We start from the raw sequence: 21,992 nt of genomic DNA on the forward strand, positions 1-21,992 counted from the left end.
TTCGATTTATGTGTATAAAGAAAAACGTTAACGTGTTCGCAAATATTCCATATCCGACTATTAAAATAATTGAAAAAAAATCTAAAACTAAATAAAATTATTAGTAAAAGTCTTGGTTTCAAATTATCATTTACCCCGATACATAAATAATACAGAAAATAATATATACATAGCCAAAGCAAGCCATAATATAGAAGTGTTCTTATTTTCGGTATATACATAAATTCGCAACCCAAATCCACTCTTTTCATATTTTATATACAAAATCTATTTTTCGTTTGGCCCGTTGAGAAATCGCATGACATGTGCTTACCTCGTAGCTGAGCGTCACGGGAAACTGCGTTATGGGCTTAACGGCAACATCTTGCAAAGCGGATTTCCGCCTGAAAATTAACAGACGAACCATAATTAATGTTAATAATTAATTAAATTGACGCATATTATAATTTCGGACGTCAAACTTGCTCACTGAACTACTGATCAATACAGAATTTAGTAGGTACTTAGAGAATATGATAGTTAAAGACTCGACAGAAAGGACTTTGATCAACTAAATTTTGTATTGATCAATTTCTGCTCACTAGCAGCTTCAGTTAGCAGAATATTTGCTCCTTTATATATTTAAGCAGAAAAATTCATCAACATTTAATATAATTCACTAGCAAACTCGTGAATAACAGATGAATGATTGAAGAGAAAATCACCACTTGGTTTAAGTCATCAATTTTCCTGATAAGATTGAAATAACTTAGTTATTATTTATAAGAAATTATTTATAAGTAAATAGTTAAGTTTATATTAATATCATTAAAATATTGTTAATATTATTTATAACGGATGGAAAAACACCTATTGAGTTGTTTCACCAACATGTCACTATAGTATACAATATTCTTTCACGGCTGACAATTGTAAATTACACAAATTTACTAAATGCCCTTAACTAGACAGTTGTAAACATAATAAACAATTAAATTTGTGGTTTCCGTGCAATTAATACAGAAATAATAAGATTTAATGACAATCTTAATAGAAATATAAATAATCCACCACACAATTGTTTTTGTTACTCTTTATATTGAAGAATTTGTTTTTATTTTGATTTGTAGTTTTCAATATAATTATAACAAAAAACTTTAATTATGGATTAAATAATAATATAATTAGTCACTCTATTGTTTCGCATATCTTTCAATTTCGTTTCAGGGCGTTTGTTAAGTTTTTGAATACAGTCTCCATTATTCGAATTACATGATCTTTGCCAAGTTTTTTCTATCGGTCATTTTTACTAATTAGTATTTTAATTTCAACTGAGATACTTATTTCAGTTGATTTATTATTATTCATATTTTTCGATTTCAATCCCACTTTAAAATCTTACATTGAGTAAAATTTATTTTTATAATGTTAGTATCTTTTATTAAATATTAATTATATTTTGATATAATTATGTATTTTGTACTTATTTTTATTTTAATCCTACTAGAATATCAAGTTTAGAATTCATTTCCTTTCTGAAAGACTCCTGAAATTTTTTAATCTTAAAAAGTCAGTGAATATTTTGTACTTATTAAGTAATAGTTTAGTATGTAATAATATCAAAATAAATAAAAATATTAATAATAAGATTCTTTTTGTTTCTATAATAAGATATAAAAAATGGTGCACATGCTATTTAATCATTTTCTCAAAAAAATCAATACACACACATATACATATATATAAATTCAAATTCAATTCAAATTTCTTGTCAGTAATTCTTCTACAAAGTATCAACCCTTTTTACTCGGATGCCGCCGCTCCTGCGGCATCATATAAATCTCGAAATTCGCGATTGAAAAGGGCTAATTATAATGCAATATAGCACCATGGAATTAGGCTTGAATATATATCAAATACGTGTAAAAATAACCAAATCGTTATTTGAATTACATTATCTTCAAATTTTGATATGAAAAGCTCAATAAAAAAATAAGTGCACGACACACCTTAGAGATATAATGACATTATTTTTATCATTTGTGAAAATGAAATGCCTCTATATATGTTTTCAGATCATTCCTTATGTTTTTATGACTGCACATATTTTTGATATTATAAACAGTAAATATCATGTAACAAAACTATAAATATACCACAATTGTGATTTCTATGAATCATAAAATAACAAAACTATTAATCATACACAGTGACTCAAATCGCATATAATTCAGCATATTTGGAATTGATAAGATTATTAATCAAAATTATTAATCCACCAAATGATTGATTACTCACGTATGAAAGATGGACATTGAGGTAATAACGTTATCATTATTGATGCAGATGGTGCTTATTGAATATTCATATATTAAAATTATATAGCTATATTAAAACTTTTTTTTCTATCAAATTGCGTATGTCAGACATATTTCTCTGACTTCTTCTGAACTTCTTAGCGTCATACACATATGACTGACATGGCTATTGACGTGTTAATTGCAAGATGCTATAGCACTCACCTAAATATAATTGATGATACCTTTAAAATATTTTTTATTCATTTATTATTAACAGCAATCAGTGCTTAATACTCCTATAAGCTTATTGTGATGACTTCCTAATAACATGGTTTTCGAGAAGGGATTCCTATTGTTGACCTCTACTTGAAGAATTTATTATTAGAATAACCCAATATTGATAACTATTTCATTAGAAACTAAGAGGGGACTATTTTGAATTGGAAACGTTTACTCAATGAGGGTATCGAGCCAGGAACTTCTGATTAGAAGTCCATAGCTCCATTCTACGGGTATCTCTTTTAAAATATTATTAATAATTAGTTTGTTGAGTAGTATAGTTTTTGTAGTATGATTCGAATTGAATCAATATCAATATATAGTTCATTTACCTTCAAAACAAACAACAATCTATTTTCGGTCCTGTGAGCAGCTACAAGTCATAAAATATCCACGTACAATTTCTCTTACTGTTGATGTTCAAGCATTATATTACAGCATAAAACAATAATATCCTATTTTTGTATCACTTATAACATTTGGTCGTTATTCAACTCAACAGAGCGACACGAGGCTTCATATGTCACAGAACAGGAATAACGAAGATAAACACTTTTCCGTTACTAGAGAGATCATTAAATGTGTCCCTGGGCGCAAAAGAATTTCGGAAACTTAGTTATATGAATCTTTCCTTTTAATAATATTGTCGGGAAAGTCGCGCACATTCGCGTACATTCACTTCTCTCTGATGTTGTGTTTATACGTGCAGTTCGTTATATTAGCAATAGAAAGAGATCGAGTAGAAATTTTACTCAAAGGAGGAAATAAATGAATAATTGAAATCGGTTGAACCGTGTTCTCAAAATCGTCGACAAAAATTTGTATCCGCACACACACATACACACACACACATACACACACATACACATACACATACACACACATACATCATTTGTTCTAAGATATGCCAAAATGTTCAGAAACTTATCCTAAATTTGAATCAAATTAAAGATATAAATCTATTAACAGCATCAGATTTTAGACTTAATAAGGGAAGCCGATGTATTAGCTAAGAAAGATTTTGGTTTTATACATTTCCTAGAAGTTTATGAATTTTGGAAAACTAAGAAGTCAATTATCGAATAAATTAGCTATGTTATGTTACCGGTCCATCATGTTAATTAATCGCATGAGTTGGTAGTCACAAACTATCAAAAAGTCTTTGTCATCTAAAACCTAACCTACAAATGACACATGTTTCAAAATATTTTAATACTTTAGTCCAACTTCACCCATGTTATAATAAGTAATAACGAATTGTTGGACTTATATTGTTTAAATTAAATTGACTATATTATTAACAAAAATATTTTTTTTCCTTGTTAGTCTTTTGCTTTTTGAGCACGGTTGTTTAGTGTATGATACCTAAATAATACCTTATAACTTTTGAGTGTACTTCATTTAATTGTTACATTACATACATTGTTATTTTTAAGTTACATTGAAAAGTTTTATTTCTATAATGTCTTACATGTGCCTGGTGTAAATTAGAACACCCAAACTTTATGATGGAAATGTAAACAATAAGAACTAGCTTCTTAGCAAATAAATGTGTAAAATAAATTAAAAAAAATTTAAGTATTACTCCAACTCTGAAGAGTATTTTTTTGACAAAGTTCCATATGAAGGTTGTATCCAATGTGTTATTTATGAAAAATGTGCCCATAAAATATGTTTTTCAAACAGAATTCGTATTCATTTTCTTTGTGATCATTATATTTTATTGTACAAAGAGCTGATAAGATTTTGTTCATTTTATTTGAATAACCATATTTAAATAATAATTTTTAATTTTGTTCAGCATAAAAATTAAACTGCATCGAATCGATTAAATAATGTAACTATTGTTCCATGAAATCTCTTAACGTTTTCAACACGTTTGGTTTGAGTGAAAAACCATGGACGTATATATCTATGGCTTTTTGACATGAAAAATTGAAGGAAAAAATGTGGGACAGGGTTGTCCCTTTTTACCTTTGTACAATGGAACATATTTAGATAGTTGTTTGTTTGAAATGTGTTATTTGTTTTGATGTAGTTGGTATGGTTCACAGTATAATTAATAAAAGTCAAAGTATATCCTTGTCGCCAGACTTACCCTAGTACAACTTGCTAATTATAAATTAGCTTTGTAGCTCATAAAACAATATTTAATTCTGATTGCCATAATTTAATAAAAATTAAAAAAAATATTTACCAGCTACTCGTTTATATCGACTAACAAGTCGCAAAATATCGTAACGTCTTTTGCAAGTGAGCTTCTCAATATTTCATTAAAATGTATGGAACCTGACACGATATTATTAAAAATATTTTACAATATGAATCAGTTGTTGCCTACGCAAATACTCTACAATTACGCTAATTCTTCAAAAGCTTGACGTCATAAAACTAATGCAATAATTATTGAAATGGCTACAGTAATTAGATATAAAATACATGTATTATTCAACACATTTATTATAGACATGCTTGAATATAATTATTATGTTTTCCGCATTTGAATTTATAATAGAGAATAATAAATATTATTAAAAATTATAAATTATGTATGTATATATGCAATGATATAACAAATGGTGAAAAAGAGACACGATGCCATAAATTTTAATACATTTTTAATATATAAAATTTTTTTTTTATATAATTTGTTTTTTATTTAATTTTTAATATATATTGAAAAAAATGGAAAAATTCTAACATGATAAACCATATATAGAGGCTCTCGGTTTTTAAAACCTTTGGGAATCGTTGAGCCGCATTAGTGTTTGCAAGCAGCCTTATCTAATTACGAAATATGTTCGCGATATAAAGGTTTTGTTATGATAACAATGCGTCATATGATGTATCAAATAATTGAATCGGGTGACATGGCCTGATCTATAAATAACACACGCCTGTTTATATCTGCTCAAAAATAAAAACAGCCATAACATGAGAGTAATAACGCTCATGCGTAAAATATTGTTTCCCCTTATCTGCTCGAATACGCCAAGAGATATTTCGGCGAGAATTCGGCAATAGATCGACAAGCAGAAGAATTCAATGGGAAAGAATTTTATGGATTGATTTATATATCTATGTTGAATATCTTTGACAAATTTTAAATCTTCGTATGACTAGATACTGTTGATGTACAATGGAATTTGTGATAAAGTATATTTATCTTAAAAATTGTTTGTGCCATCTCTATTGTACTCGGAAAATTTTAATGACTCAATTTTATCTTTTGTTTATTGGAAAATACCACAAATGACCAAAAAATAATAGAGAGTTAAAATAGTTTGCATGATATTTCTTGAAATGAAAGGATAAGAAAGAAATTTCTATAAACAGCATCTCCATATTCAAAAGATTTCTATTGCTATTTGTAACAGTACAAATAAGATAAATATTCTTATTATAAATGTTAAAAGTTGTTTCGGCGTATTAATAAATTATTAATAGTCAATATGTCTAATCTAGCATACAAAAGTATAGTTTTTCATTTTAAAAAGGCTAGGGGCGGGCTATCCATTAATCACTTGATCGATTCTTAAGATTTTTTGAACCCCTTTTTTTGCCTTGGTAATACTTGATGATATTTAAATTACACCCCCTCCATCACCCAACATTACGTGCATTTTTAATTCCCAGAAAAAATAGTAACATTTTGGAAGTTTTTTGAAAAATGTTGGATTTTTTTAAAATTCAGGTATCAAATAAATACACGAGATGTCTTACTAAAACCCTACACCTCGACGTAATATTTTATGATTTTTGGTCAAAGCCCTTTGGTCACTTGATTAATGGGTCAATAGTTTGTTTTTTCAAATTTTTAGTTTTATAGATTTTTTATTCAACGTTGAAGCATCCTTGTACAAAGTTCGAATTGAAAATGATGAAAGTTACATATATATTTTTTATATTTTACAATTATTATATTTCATTGAAAAAGTTCGCGGTGGATCTATATCTATTTTTTGTTTAGTTCTTTTTGGTGTAAACTGTTGAACGATGTCACATATCTGGTAACGAAACGTACAGAATAAATATGTTTTATTATTGATTATTATTTACTTTTATTTAAACAATTAGAAAAAAATAAACGAAGAGTTAGTTTTTTGGTCTCAGGTGCTGTATGATGTCAAATATCTAGTGATGAACGTACAAAAATTTTTTTTTAATTTTTTTTCTTTAAAGTGTATTAAACGCAACATATTAACAAGTAAAATATGATGATCAAATTAGTTGTTGATATACGTTTTTTAAAAAATATCAAATAAAAGTTTGACCACAAAATATGTTATTATTTTAAATCGATATCTGGTCTACAATATAATACAATTTAATTATATTCAATAATTTTATTAATAATCAATAACTATTAATAAATTTATTATAATTCTCATTGCTAAGGTACCATGTTAGCTATTAAACAATAAATAAATATTATTTTGCTGAGTTGTTTTTGGCATGAGTTGCAGTTATATGTTTTAATATTTTTGTATATGTTGTAATAACATTTCATATATATATATATACATATATATATATATATATATATATATATATATATATATTGTTTAGATATGAAACTCCAGATGGGATATGAAAGGAAATTGTATCGATCGTTGTTGTTTCCGTTTCTAGCCGCATCGAAGTGTGATACATCGCAACTTGTTAAATCAGAAAATTCAATTCAAAACGACAAATATGAATATGTAAAGAATTATAATAATAAATGAAATTATACAAAATTTAAAATGAAGGGTATATTAATTTATTTCAATTTTTCATTGTAAATAAGTTCACATAATGCAACTAAACGAATGAAAACCGCGTTTTATCTCTTCCTGATATATGGAAGTTGCATGCTTTACTGTAGCCTAAACCTGGAAATATCTAGAATTATTTGAAACTAATCATTCAGTCTGCTGCCTAAAGCCACTCTTTGAAGTTGAATTCGTCAAAAGGATTTTTTCTTTTCACGTAAGATAACACGTTTTGTGGGACAAGCCCGTGTTGGCTGTTTTATTTGCATTTCTTTGGAAAAATGAACTATGTGGAAGGAACAACTGTGAAATTATATGTTTGCGTATATATATATATATATATATATATATATATATAATTTTACACAGGGTATCTCAGAAGTCAACGCCAAGCCGAGACGAGAAGATATAGTATTAACAGTAACTGTCCAGAAAAAATTTAGATTTTTTTTGTCACGCGTTGTTTAGAAATTACTAGATTTTTAGTGCAACATTTTTAGGTTTTTATTTTTTACTAATTTTTTTTTATTGTAAAACTATCAAGTTTTTCACCATTTTACAAATTCCTGTCTAATTTTGCCAACATTTGATTAAACTTACCAACGCACCTTTGTACATTTTATTAAAAGAGGATTTAAAAGTCGACCAATTTAGAAATTGTAAATTCCTAGTTCAACAAAAGTCTTAATTCCTAAAAACTTGGAACAATTGTGTTATTTTTGACTATGGTGCTAGAAATGTTACTCGCGGTTACGATTCCAAAGTTTGAATGAACAAAAGTAATAGAAATTAATCACAATAACTGGAAAATTGACATAATTTTACAAAAGCTCTAGATTGCACTTAAAAGCTCATAATTTTGCAAACAGCATGAAATCAAATTATTTTTACTTGTTTACAGGATAGTTGACAACTATACTATCACCCCATTTTGGCTGCACGTTGAATTCTGAAACACCCTGAAAAGACCCTGAAGTTTTTGATATATTATGAAACTTTTTTATATATTTGTGCAGGAATCAGAACTATGTGTCTGAAAGCGGTTTTTGTGTATTTAGTGTATCTGAAAATCAGAATTAGTGGTCGATCTTTTACTGATGAAATTATATTATATATGTTATCAATAATAAAGTTGACTAAGGTGGATATCAAATCCGGAACCAATGTTTGCTAAATCCTGGAGCCATGGCCAATTTACTTCTCAAAATACAGCAGCTTCAAACGATCGACACAAATGTGTCCAGAAATGACTAAAAGCAGAATGTAACGACCGTATCCATTTGTGTAACGATTCCGAATAACGAATGCGAACGAACTTTTCTAAAGTCGTTTTACATAACACAAACGCCCACAATGCCAAAGAGAGACAAGCCAAGTTTATATCAATTCCCAAAGAACACTGTAAACTTAATCTCGCACGCAATTTATTTCAGACCTAAGGGGGCCGACTATACGATTCGGGTATCATAACAAAGAAGGCGCCCGGAAAAAGTAACTGGCGCGAAAAAAGATTGCGTACGTGTTTAACGGTACTCTCGTTTGCGCTGTCTTAAGTCTTCAGATAAGACCTTGCCTCCTTGTGAATGGGAATTTATTTATTTATGTATCGCATTAACCCTTTAGGTTCCCAAATTTATTCTAATTAATGATCAGTTGAGTTATTTCATATGGGTGTTTGTAATTTATAAAGTGAAAATATATAATGATTTTCAATGAACAAGGAATGAAATATATACAGTTTAAGTATAAAATATATGATTGATCCTGTTTTATATATTTTTTATGTATACAAAAATAGTCAATCAAAGAAAAAAAAATTTTAGACTATGTGCTTGTCTTTATGGCTTTGAGGATTTTGAGACTCTGATGCATTCAATAAGATTCCAAATGCATCTAAAAAACACAAATATAATCTCGTTTTGTCGCTTTTAGATACTTTCTAACAAATTTAAAAATAATTGATTTAAGCCAAATATCATTTGTTTGAGACCATAAGTTCTATATTCAGTGTCTAAAGTTATTGCATTAGGTTGGCAACTAAGTAAGTGCGGCACTCACCTTTAGGTGGTTTTAATTTACTTTTCAGGTTTGCTGAAGTAGTCTAAATGTAAAATTTCTTTTGATTTTGGATAGTAGGTAATTCAATTGTCAATCAGTAAAACATATTTGACCGATTGCGTAGTTTTCGTTTGAGGTTCCTTTAAGAAACAATATCCAAATTGATAATTTTTGTCAAATTTTGTTTTCTTATTTCTGCAATGATAAAAGGCAACTCAAACTCACGAAAAGTTATTAACTGTTTATGGTGGTAAAGCGTTAAAAAAACGACAGTGTCGAAAATTGCTTTGCCAAATTGAGTTTTCGTGATTTTTTACTCAAAAATGAAAACTTGAACTCTGGTGGTCCATTTGAAGTTAATTAAAAAGGAATTGTCTACTTGAAATTGTTATCACCAACCAAATCACCAATTCTGATGTCTACATTGAAACACTAACGGAATTAAATAGTGTAGTTATAAAAAAGCAGCCTTTATTGGCAAATAGAAACAGTGATTTATTTCATATTTGACATCACATATCATTGGCCACTCGGCAAAAATTATTGGAGCTTGGTGAGGATGTATTGCCAAATCCACCATATAACGTCCTGACCTTACTGATTAGTTGTAGCTTCGATCCTTTCAGAGGGCTTTACAAAGTCTTTGAATTTAAAATCAATACTTATGATGGTGTCAAATTATACCTGATTAAGTTTTTTACTAAGAAAAATCAGAAGTATTATAAAGTTGCATAGTAATGCCGCATGAAAGTTGACAAAAAAGTGTTCCAATGAACAATGCATTCCTAAATAAAGTTATTTAATTGCATGAAAAAAAAGTCTTCGATTTTCTAACAAAAATGTGCCCTTACTTGTTTCCCAACCTAATATAAATACTACTAAAAATCATTTGCAAATATAGCTTTTAAGATTGAGTTTTTTGCATAACTTTAAAAATAGTTTGACTGAATTCTTAGTAATTCAGAACTAAATTATAAAACATTATAAAGCTTCGTGCATACCATTTTCATAATAAAAATGCGAATATACATTTCTGAGCACCTTGATATGATTAATATTAATATCGAAATGATTAATTACAAGAACACACTGAGAAATATCCGAACAAAGTTTCGGTAATCATGATATATGTTGTAACATGTGTTACCTAATATTAGAAGATATATATCGTGAACACATATCTGGTGAAGAATGTTATTATATTTACCTAAACTGCTGAAGAAACCTGTCTTAAGTTTTAATTAAATATTGAAAGTAACGCAAAGGCGGATTCAAAAGCTCTAAACTTCATCATATGGAAATAGAAAATTTAGTTATTAGTAAAGATTATATGGGATTTATAACATTAATTGTTAATTTAATAAATACATACTAAGTTCTTGATAATTTAACATTTTTTGTTGAATTCAATTGATGCCATTTACTTCAAACATGATGTTTTTGCATCATAATAAATTGTTTAATTTATTTTCGGCAATTTTTAACTAAGACCATTATAAATAAAAATACTAATTCAAATTGAATACATATTCTTATTCTTATTTCAAAACTATTAGCATCAGAATTAGTAATGGGTGTTATTTCAATTAAATTAAATTATCTTCAATATATTCCCATATATGGTTCATTAATAGAGTTTATGTAATATATTGCAAAGCAGATATCTAATCTAGTTTAACAATTGCATATACAAAGGCAAAACAAATTCATTTCGTAAATTTTCTCTTACATTCTTCAATTTTAAAATTATTACATCAGAATTAATAGTCATAGGTGTTAACTTTATTAGTTGAAAAAATACGATCATTTATTAGGTCAGTTATTATAGTATATTTAATTGCAAAACAAATACCTATCATAGGCTTCCCTTTTACCATTTCAATTTTTAAAATATTACAGCAGAACTAATGGCAGTAAGTGCTACTTTAATTGAACTATATTGATCGCCAAGTAAAAACATAATCTCATATACCTAATAAGAAAAATATGGTGGTTCATTAGGCTAGTTGGTGTAATAAATTTTCTAGATTAAAAGTTTGACTATCGCAGATTTTAAAACGATTTCAGGTCTACAAAGGCAAAACAAATTCCTCTCATGGGTTTCCGTTCCATTAATCTGTTGGATCGTGTTTAATTACGCGCCGATTAATTCTTCGGGAAGTCAATTAGAAGAATGATTTAGAAGAGGACCCAAGCCAACCTCTCTTCAGCTCCCATTTAAAATTATGTACGACGATCTATTGTGTTGTGTTGAGCAATTAAGAAATTGTAAAGATTGTTAAGAAACTCGTGGCCAACGAGTAGAATTTTAGATTAAATACTGAATAAGTTTTAATCGAATCGGATGAATTTATTGAATCTTAATGGGGAGCGATTTTATAAATAATTTGAGAAGATTGAAGGGCTATCCTCAGACTAAGTACTAGAATAATGAGACGTGGAAAGTTCTAACGTTGGAATTGAAGGAAACTCACATTAATTATTTATTTTTAAATCTATAATATATAGTCATAAAGATCAATATTTTAAACTAGGTTTAGTTGTGAATTTTTCTTAAGACAAGTTTCATAATCGTATTTGCGTGAAGCTTTATTTCAAAATGTAGTTTTTACTTTCCATAAAAACTAATTAATACAATTTCCAATTTTTATTTTCACACAAGCTTATAATATCTATTGGCTATTGTATTATTTGTTCTAAAAGCGTGGTTCATTATTTTTATAAGTCAACCAATTTTATAGAATTATAATATTTTATGATGTTTAAGTTATGTTTAGGCTATAAATTTTATCGTTATGCTTTATTGAAAACGCCAGATTTTTTATAACATTTTTTTAACAAATGAGCCAGCCGGTTATTGCCAAACACCAATCAGCGGAATCCCCATATGATATCTTTCGAACGGTTTTTTGAATAAAGTAGCCTAAATTCGCATATCGAAATAGTGATTTATTCCATTATTGACATCACATATATTTGGCCACTCGGCAAAAATTATTGGAGCTTGGTCAGAATGTCTTACCAAATCTACCATATAGTTCTGACCTGATCCTGACCAGTATCAGATTAGTTGTAGCTTTGAATTTTTCAAAACTCCTTGAATTAAAAAAAACAATGCTTTTTTAACCAGAAGTTGTATGAAAGTGGCATAGTGGTATAGAAAGTGGTTTTTTGAACTTTTAAAAACGGTTCAGAATTTTCTGTAAAATCGTGGACGCAAAAGTTTGAACTTTTCTGCGTATAATAATTAAAGAAACGGCTCAGCCAACAGTCTCGCAAAACTTATCAATTCAAGCCCTTATCGAGTTTTGATACTTTCTAATATTTTTTTTTGAAATCTGCAAGTTTAAGAAACTTATATAAACTTACAGACAAAAGTACATTTTTTTTAATTTTAGTCTCAAATGATCTAGACTAGAATGACTTGAGACGTCAAGAAAACATAAAATTAGAAACATCGATTTTCAGACAAATAATGAACTTTTGTTTTGGAAAATATATAATATATAATAAATATATGACCATCCTTAAATGAAATGAAGCTATCCTTAAATGAAATTTTAATGATAGCTAACTTAGGATATCCTAGAATGTTAGTACTTCTCTCATTATTAATCTTAATCAAAATAACTAATAAGCAATGGACTGCATTCAAAATATATATTAAATTCGAAATATTATATATGTATGTATATATATAACATTTTATATCAACTGATAGACATATATGCTATCTCTAAAGAATATCAGTTTTCCAACAAATTAAAGAAAGCGCTCTGGTTATTATGATGGATATATCCACGCATGAATTTTTACTATTATTGATGGATTGATTTCCACCTTTAAATAGTATATGCCGCAATATTTAATTATACTAAAATATTCTGTAATTTGTTTTCTAGTTTTCCCTAATGCTTTTACCATCCCACTTACTGTAAGTGCAACTTGAGCACTCAGAGCACATCCGCAATTGTGTTGGCTGAAAAAAGTGCTGTGAACGCAGAAACAATTGTCTATGGAGTGGCGCACGAAGAGCCTTTTACAAAATAGAACAAGGGAAATAAGTCAGCATCCGCAAAATCGAATTCATTTATTTTTATCACTAATTCTGATTTATCGACAATTTTTGCGGTAGAATATGATATTGAATACTTGCTTTAAAAATGCATCGTTTAGCAAAATACAGGAAAATATAATTAATTAAATATTGAACATGGTAGTGATCAATTTTTTTTATATAATATAATTAACTAGTTGGTATTGGTATTTTGCCTTGAGGCAGTTACATGAACTTCCCGATATGTGTAAATAATCGACTTAATCAATAAAAAATAAATTAATTTATGAATGATAGAAATATTCCGAGTGGATTTACAATATCACACATAATTGAAAAAGTGCGAACACGTTAACTCGGAGTATTTTCTAAAGGCAAATTTTCAAAATCAATAATATATATAATTGAACCAGTTGCCGTAGGACTTTAATGGTTTAGTATGTTCATTAAGACCAAGTACTCTATCGTTATACCAAGTAAATCGTCTAATTTCAATTTTAATAAACGTCAAAAAAACTACTCATTTTCTCAAACTTTGATGAATTTTTAAAATTAAACTACATGTCGTAAGGCCGTAATATTTCAGTAAAATCGGCTTAATCTTTTTTTCAACAGTTTATTACAAGAAAACGGCTCGATAGATTTTCACCTAAAACTAATCAGTACCATTCCCAACTAACATCTTTCGAACAGTTTATGATTTTTTAAAATCGGTTCGGTAGTATGAGCTTAGATGTGGACGAAAAGTTTAACACTTTTTTTCAAATTACAACGAAATGGTTTGGCATCGTCGCACAAAACAGACAAATGATAGTCCGCATTAAGATACAATCAAATGGCTTTTAAATTTCTGATATCGGTTCAGGCGTTTTTGAGAAAACGTCGTTCAAAGGTCTAATTTTGACAATTCCAAAAAAACGATACCAATTTTTGCAAAGTTTTACGACTTTTTAAAGTTAAACAAATTGCGGGCTAAACGTGGACGAAAAAATTTTCATTTTTCTGCTATTTACAAAGAACCGCTCGGCCAGTAGTCGCACAAAACTGAGAAATGATAGTCTTTATACACACATACTTTTTCCAAATTTTGGTCTCATTCGATTCAAAATGGCTTGAAACGTCGAGAAAACATAAAATTAGCGAATTGGATTTTTTGATGAAAACATAAAACTTCTCCTTCGGGAAGTTAATACTAATCATTGTTAGCTGCCAACTTCTATTGTTTTTACTGCAAAAGTTTTGCAATTAACCATTATCGCTCATAATAACTATATAATATTGATTTGTGTCAAAATCTTCAAAAAAAATTATCATTTTTATATGACGTTTTATATGTAGGATCATTTTAAGCAAGAAAACAAATTACTAAAATCTAACTAATTATTATAAGACAATTCAACTCACCGTAAGAGAATCAATTTGAACACTGCCCTGTCAATCCTTTGATGATGGCAGACGCGTTCAAATGACAACGTCCATGCAACACGATGCCGTTCACCTGTGAACATTCGAGGTGATTAGACGACAAGGATCAGACTCGCGCTTGATCGCAATCGGCTGAGTTAATTAAATACACGAGGTATAGGGCGACGAGGTAATAGACTTTGGGAAGAGGACTAAGGAAAGGTGGACTAATCTCCACAAGTCCTTAAAACATTACACTTTATTACATAAAATATTTTGATTTACTTCCATAAATATAACACTACTCAGAATAATAGAGACAAATTCATGAACTTATAAGGATTTAAATTCCAACGACATTTCACCATATTGCTCTTAATTTTTCAGATAAATGTTAAATATGTAAAATAAAAAATACTAACATCTGAAATTTTTAAGAAATCAATTATGATAGAATTATGTTTTGAAGCAATATATTGAAAAGAAAGAACACATTTGATTTTTTCAAATTCTAAAAAATCATCAAGTTTTAACAAGATAGAGAATATTCAAAATTATTTTCAGTAACTGTTCCAGCATGTTCGATATGTCTCTACTTAGGAATTGCATAATTAAGGGCAGCAAATTAATAAACTCGGGAAAGGGTCTAAGACGGTATCAAATTTTCTTACAATATCACATTTAACAACTTCAAAATATTTGAGAGACTATATATAAACTCAATAATAAATTATATATATAAACTCTAATAACCCATGCAAAAAATATAGAGACCAATTCTAAAATATATTTTTAGCAAGTTTAAGGATTCCAATGACATACTACTACTATTCTGATTATTCTATAGGTAAATGTTAAATATGTGAAACAAAATAGTACAATTTTAAAACCTTAAAAAAATCACAAAATAAGTGAAATATTATAAAATTATGTATAGGAGCAATATATTAAAAAGTAGAGCACATTCAATTTTTTTTATCCGTCGACTTTGATCACAATTACTGCAAGTGTTCAAAATTCTACTTATGATTTCTGCAAATTTAGATACAGGACAGCAAATAGATTATTGAAAAAAGACTAAGAGAAACTTGATTAAATCCCTATAAGTTCAAAAAATTCAAAAATTCAAAATATTATGAGTTACTACCATAAAAATATAACAATTTATACTATTTATGTATGCTGCAGACTTATAGAGACGAATTCATAGTTTAAGGATTTAAAATTCCAATAACACTCAGTCATAATGCTCACGAATTCATAGATAAATGTTAAATATGCAGAACAAAAAACTCTAATCTTTTTGATATAATATAACTGCGATAAAGTTATTTTTCCGTTATTTTAAAAATAGAGAATTTGAATATTTTTTGAAATAGTTCACAGTGTGCTAGATATATTTACTTGATTTGTGAAATCAAATTAATTTTTTTTTATCAAAACTGTAAGCCTGCAGTTCATTCTAACATTAAAGATGTTGAAAAATCGTAATTTTTAACTAAATTAATTATGGTGCAAGAGTGCAAATATGTTAAAAATAAGGTGACCATTCGTCTTAGTTTGTCCGGGACAGCCCCGGATTTCCAACTTGTATCCTGGGTTTTCTAAAAGCTATATTTGTCCCGGATTTAGGTCTTTTGCCCCGGATTGTACCGGTTTTTTTGATAATTAATTCGTACATTAACAAAAATTATGAAAAAAGAAAAATGCCAATATTTTTAAATTAATTGTGAAGAAAATTGAATAGGATTTTACACAAGGTTAATAATATAATATAGTATTATACAAACCGAAAAAAACTCAATATCATAAATAAAAACAGAATTACATATAATCGAATAAAAAAGTTCTTACTAAAATCCGCAATTGTGATTAAAAAAATTTTCATATAAAACAACTTTTTTATTATATCTTCAAATAGAGTTTGTTTATCAGCCCCCTTCCCTCCGTCTCGGATTAACATAACTGAAAATTACCGTTCGGGTTTTGACTTCAAAAAATATCACTTTAGTTAAAAAAATCCATCAATATTAAATTTCTCGCTCGTTATATAAAGTGTCTATATCACAAAGCTATCATCTATCTCTCTAACATACCTCTAGTATTTCATCGCCCACTTTGACCTGTCCGCCCCTGGCTGCCGCCCCACTCGGATTCATCCCGCAGACGAAAACGGCCATCATGGTGCGGTCTCTGTGACCCGCAAGGCTGAGTCCGAGGCCGGATGGACCGCGTTCTAGCTGCACGGACAGGACGCTGTCCCCGAGCGAAGTGTACTTCTTGCGGACTTTATCTGGAAACAAAGAAACAAAAATTAATTACATTTTTTTATAATTATAATCATATATCGTATATAACTATAATTCTAAAATTTCTTAAATTGAGTTTATGAAAAAAATCTAAACAAATTTTTGCCCATTTGAGAGATATGAGGCTATGATAACGGAGCCTTACAATTCCTTTTAAGGGGCACAACTAGTGTAACCGCCTAAAAAAGGTGATTTTTGGGAATTTATATCAAAAAAACTATTTTATCAAACATTTCAAAATTTTAGGAATATATTTATACATGTTTTAAGAATACATAGTAAAATTTTTGAAGTAACAAATTAAATGTTTTTTAAGTTATCGTCGATCTCCAACGGCGCGACAAAAAAAGGCCCTTAACTGCTGCAGTGATTCCGGCCTTCTACGTGGATGAAATCAAAAACAAAATAATTCTCGTTAAACTAGATAATATTGTCTGTAAAATGAACTACGATAAAAAAAATAAATCAAAATTGTCAAATGGCGGCGTTTTAAAAAAAAGTCGAATTTTACCCAAAATTTAGGTCGTTTTTCGACTGCCAAGATTCGATTTTTGATCCGATCAAAAAATCGATAGTTCACTGCAGCAATTTGGAAAATGTTGTTTCAAGAAAAAAGCGTTTAAAGATTAAATGATCGTTCTACTATATACTATATACACGTATATATACTTTTTAAATGGCTGTAACTCAAAAACTAATTGAGATATCAAATGAAATTTTTAAATGTTATTTTTAAAGGTGTAATCTACCGAAGTATGTAAAAAAACAAAAATCAATTTTTTCGAAATTTCACACTAGTTGTGCCCCTTAAATATTGGCTATAAAAAAACAAAATAAATTTAATTAAGGTTTAATTTAATTATAAGCTATTTATTTGTGTTGAAATGCTTAATTTATACTTATATCTATAATATTGTCAGCTAAAAACAATATACCATTTTAAAGCATTTAATTAATTTAGCAAAGTATGCTGTTTACTCAGAAATAGATTCTTGAAACAGTTCAAAGGGTTTCTTTTCAAAACATTGGCATATTCTCAAAGCTGAAATATCACCACATCAATATTGTGAAGGTGGAACATTGCGATAACACCGAATACATGTTATTACATTACACACAAAATATTTTCAAACATCTCGAATGAAAACAAAACATTTTCGTGGTTACGCTGAAGCAACTTCAGAATTCAGTAATTCTCCTCAAGAATCCGCGTGTATTTGGAAAAGCCCATCTCTAAGTCACTTGAAAACCGAATCGATTGATATATAAGAGAATCAGTCCACATTTCAGTTTCTGTTAGATGTTGTTTACCGTAATCTATAATACCACACTCCTCCTATGGTCCCTAAGACATAGAGTATGTGATTTCCCAAGTGAGTCTAGAGTGTATTTATACCACAAAATCTAGTCTGCCAAGCCATAATAAAAATATCAAAGTATTGACGATGTCGGCGAAATTGCTTTTGCCATGAGTAGATTTTTTTCTTATTTGCTCAACTCCAAAAAGTGCACATAAATGGATTTGTAGTAAATTGAGTTCAATCAGTTGGCTGGCTGCAGTAATACCAAAGTAATTATTTATTCTATAAGCGACATTGGAAATGTAAACTTTAACAAGATTTTCCTACTGATGATAATTTTAAATATCCTGATTATTAATTAAAATTGTTTAGACTATATCATTTTACTGAGCTTCCTGCAAAAGTATCATTGTATAGGTACCAGATTCTATTAATTGAAACCATTAAACTTTGATGGTCGATGAAAAGTATCAATAACTCGCAGTCAAATATAATTGGATTTATAAAGAGAAATATGATACTCTAAGATACTATCATATATATATTGAAATCAGATTTCTATCCTAGGTTGCTGACTACAATCAAATCTATTAAATTTATAAATGAATAGTATATATATATCATTTGATTATATAATTAATTAAAATTAAAATTAATTTAATACATTGATTATAGTTTGAAATACTAGTTACTAGAGCTCAAAAACAAAGGAATAATGATATTAAAAAATTGTGAAGGTATTATATTTAGTCGCTGCACCTCCTAGTAGTGTTCATAGAATTAGAACTTCTTAAATGTTGCTTTGTGTTAATGTAAATTTATAAATAAAGAAAAAGCTCCTAGTGCTCTCTGGTGAGAAAAGCATTTGTGGCAACGGAAGGAATAAGGGGATACTTGCAATGTGTATAAAGAGATAAATAAATAAATATCGATTAATCGAAGCAAAACTTCTTTCCCTACATGGGCACCACTATAATTCTGTCTGATAGGCCAAGGTCTGTGTGATCCTATTCGTCAATAATTATGTCGAATGCTGTATCGCAAATACTCCTGTTGTAGACACATGCACACACTCGAATATTTAATGGTTCTGCTCATGAAATATGAACGAACGACAACGGAAAAACGGAAGGACGTGGCCTGTGATATATTGTTTATGCTAGGTGAAATCTATGTTAATTACATGTAAACGTTTTGTACCATTTTTATGTTGTAAAAAACTATAGGCTTTTTAATCAAGCATAAGTGTCTTAGATTTATGAATAGTTAATTATTATGCAGTCATGGTTGCTAATTTTGTATTTCAAGCATTTTGTCCTTTCTGCTTGAAGATTTTTTCTTGTCATCCTTGAATTTATCCTCCCTGCGTTAAAATTATTTAAATTCATCAAGCATATATTTTAGTTAATGCTACTAAATATGACACTTTTCAAAAATCAATAATAATGAAAATTAATAAATATATAATATTAAAATATAAAATAAACATTTGTAGGGTGCAGACTGCAAATAAAATGGTAACATGTTCAAATAAATATACTAGGTCTTTCCGCTTTGGTCCAACCGTACCCAGTCTTCCCTACTAAACTTCTTGTAAAAGATTTTGATAGAAATAGAGGTATCATCATTATATTATAGTGACCGATTTATTAGTTTTTTTGTTGAGAAAACGCAAATTTAACATTGTATGCTTTTAATAAAAATCATAAGTGTGATAATAAAATCATCAAATCTAAAAAAATACATAAAATATCGTATTGATAGTCAGTCAGCATCAATATGATTTTCTCCCACAATTTATTTCAAAATGTCTCATTTGATTTTTCCTTTACTTACGTTTAAAAGATAGGTAGTTTTTCATATAGAATATTTGATATATTTTACGGGGGTAGTAAAATCGCAGGCGTCGACATAAAAATGTTTCTGCAACGTATATTCTGATATAAAGAGTTAAAATGCTAAAAAAGGTTGAAAGGTAAACTATATATTACGAGATACAAAATTCGTACAAATTCAAACGGAGGAAAGATATAAATATTTAATATAAATCTTCTTATGCATATATATATATATATATATATATATATATATATATATATATATATATATATATAGAAGAAACGCAGGTGTATTTAATGTTTGCATAAATTTCTATCACATTAAATAAATTATTAAAACTATAAATAAACCAATAAAATTGAAATGTGAATTGTGAAAATCTGTATCACTCTAAAAGTGATAGAAATAGCTTGGGAAATGTAGCCTATTACAGGAATCTTTACATATTTGCATGCCTCAATGTAATTTTTATAATCACAATATTTAATGTGAATGTTCTTATACATATATTGTACAAAAATATTGCATGTGTAGTATCTGCTTACAGTTTTTAAGGTTATACTGATAAGTTGAAAAAATTACATCAAAATAAATAAACTGAAATGCTTTAATAGATTCGAAATGATGTAACATGCAAATGGTAGCCTATTGTAAAATCCTTTCTATAATATAATAATAAGATTGTAAGATAGAAATAATAAAGATGTTCTCATTTCTGCAAAATTATGTTCAGAACCATAAAATATTATATTTGAAGTGTTGGCAATAAAATAAGAATTTCAAGCACCAACTCTAAACAACAGCATTTCTATATCAAAGTTTTTAGATATAGCTAAATGTAGAGTTTATGTTTAAATTCTCACGAAGATAAATATTTAAATATAGGTATAATATACAATTCAATATCGATAAATAACCTCTAGATTAATATTTTAAAATAATAATCCCTAAAAAGTTTATTTCAATTAATTACCCCCACATTGTCAGTTCTCATAGAATTGAATTTCCACGTCCTTAACAAGGACACTTAAATGCTTAAAGTAATTCTATTACATCGTAGCAATTACATATGAACTCTTATTAGTATCTAAAAATACTCCAATAAATGTTTATCGCTTCGGTCATTGAGAATATTTCAGGGTCAAAATGTCTGTTCTCTATATTTAATGATATCCTACATGCACCGGGTTCTGTCCGTGGTATATTTCTGTCCGGAAATCAATAAACGTCGATCATATCAATTATGAATGTGTTCGACTGCGGCCTTAGGAGCTGCTTTTACAAGGTCGAGGAAAAAATGTGATGAGGTCGCCGCCCGAACGGTTTTGTTACTGATATAAATAGTTTTTTGAATCAGAGTTTCTCAATGTTAGTATAGAAGATATATGTATTTTTTTCATTTATTATTTGAACAGCGATCAGAACTTAAGGATCCTATGATCTAGTAAGATGATTTGACTTAACTATCTGCGTTGGCTTTTATAGATGGCCATCCAAATACGCCATCCATCTCTATTTAACGAATTTGATTATTGCAATTTCTGTAATACTGATAAATTTTTTATTGATGCATCATTTATATCTATTGTTACGACTTATTTTCAACAGAAAACTAAAGTCACTACTCTTAAGATGACCATACGTCCCTGTACGACCATACATACGTCAAGGATTTCCACCTTGTTGTCCCGGTTTTTTCTAGGAGCTACATT

At 28.5% G+C, this 21,992-nt stretch overlaps 1 protein-coding gene across 1 annotated transcript in view; it reads right to left on the bottom strand.

The window, feature by feature from the left end:
- Positions 1–21,992, bottom strand: part of LOC113368346 (inactivation-no-after-potential D protein-like) — a 144,016-nt gene that overhangs the window by 58,441 nt on the left and 63,583 nt on the right. The window contains exon 6 of the mRNA XM_026609896.1: positions 314–383. Coding sequence (XP_026465681.1) covers positions 314–383 — 70 coding nt within the window. The remainder of the gene's footprint in view (positions 1–313; positions 384–21,992) is intronic.

The sequence above is a fragment of the Ctenocephalides felis genome, unplaced genomic scaffold (assembly GCF_003426905.1).
Source record: "Ctenocephalides felis isolate EL2017-DRISC unplaced genomic scaffold, ASM342690v1 CF-g0.4_SCAFFOLD_01170, whole genome shotgun sequence".
Classification (NCBI taxonomy): domain Eukaryota; kingdom Metazoa; phylum Arthropoda; class Insecta; order Siphonaptera; family Pulicidae; genus Ctenocephalides; species Ctenocephalides felis.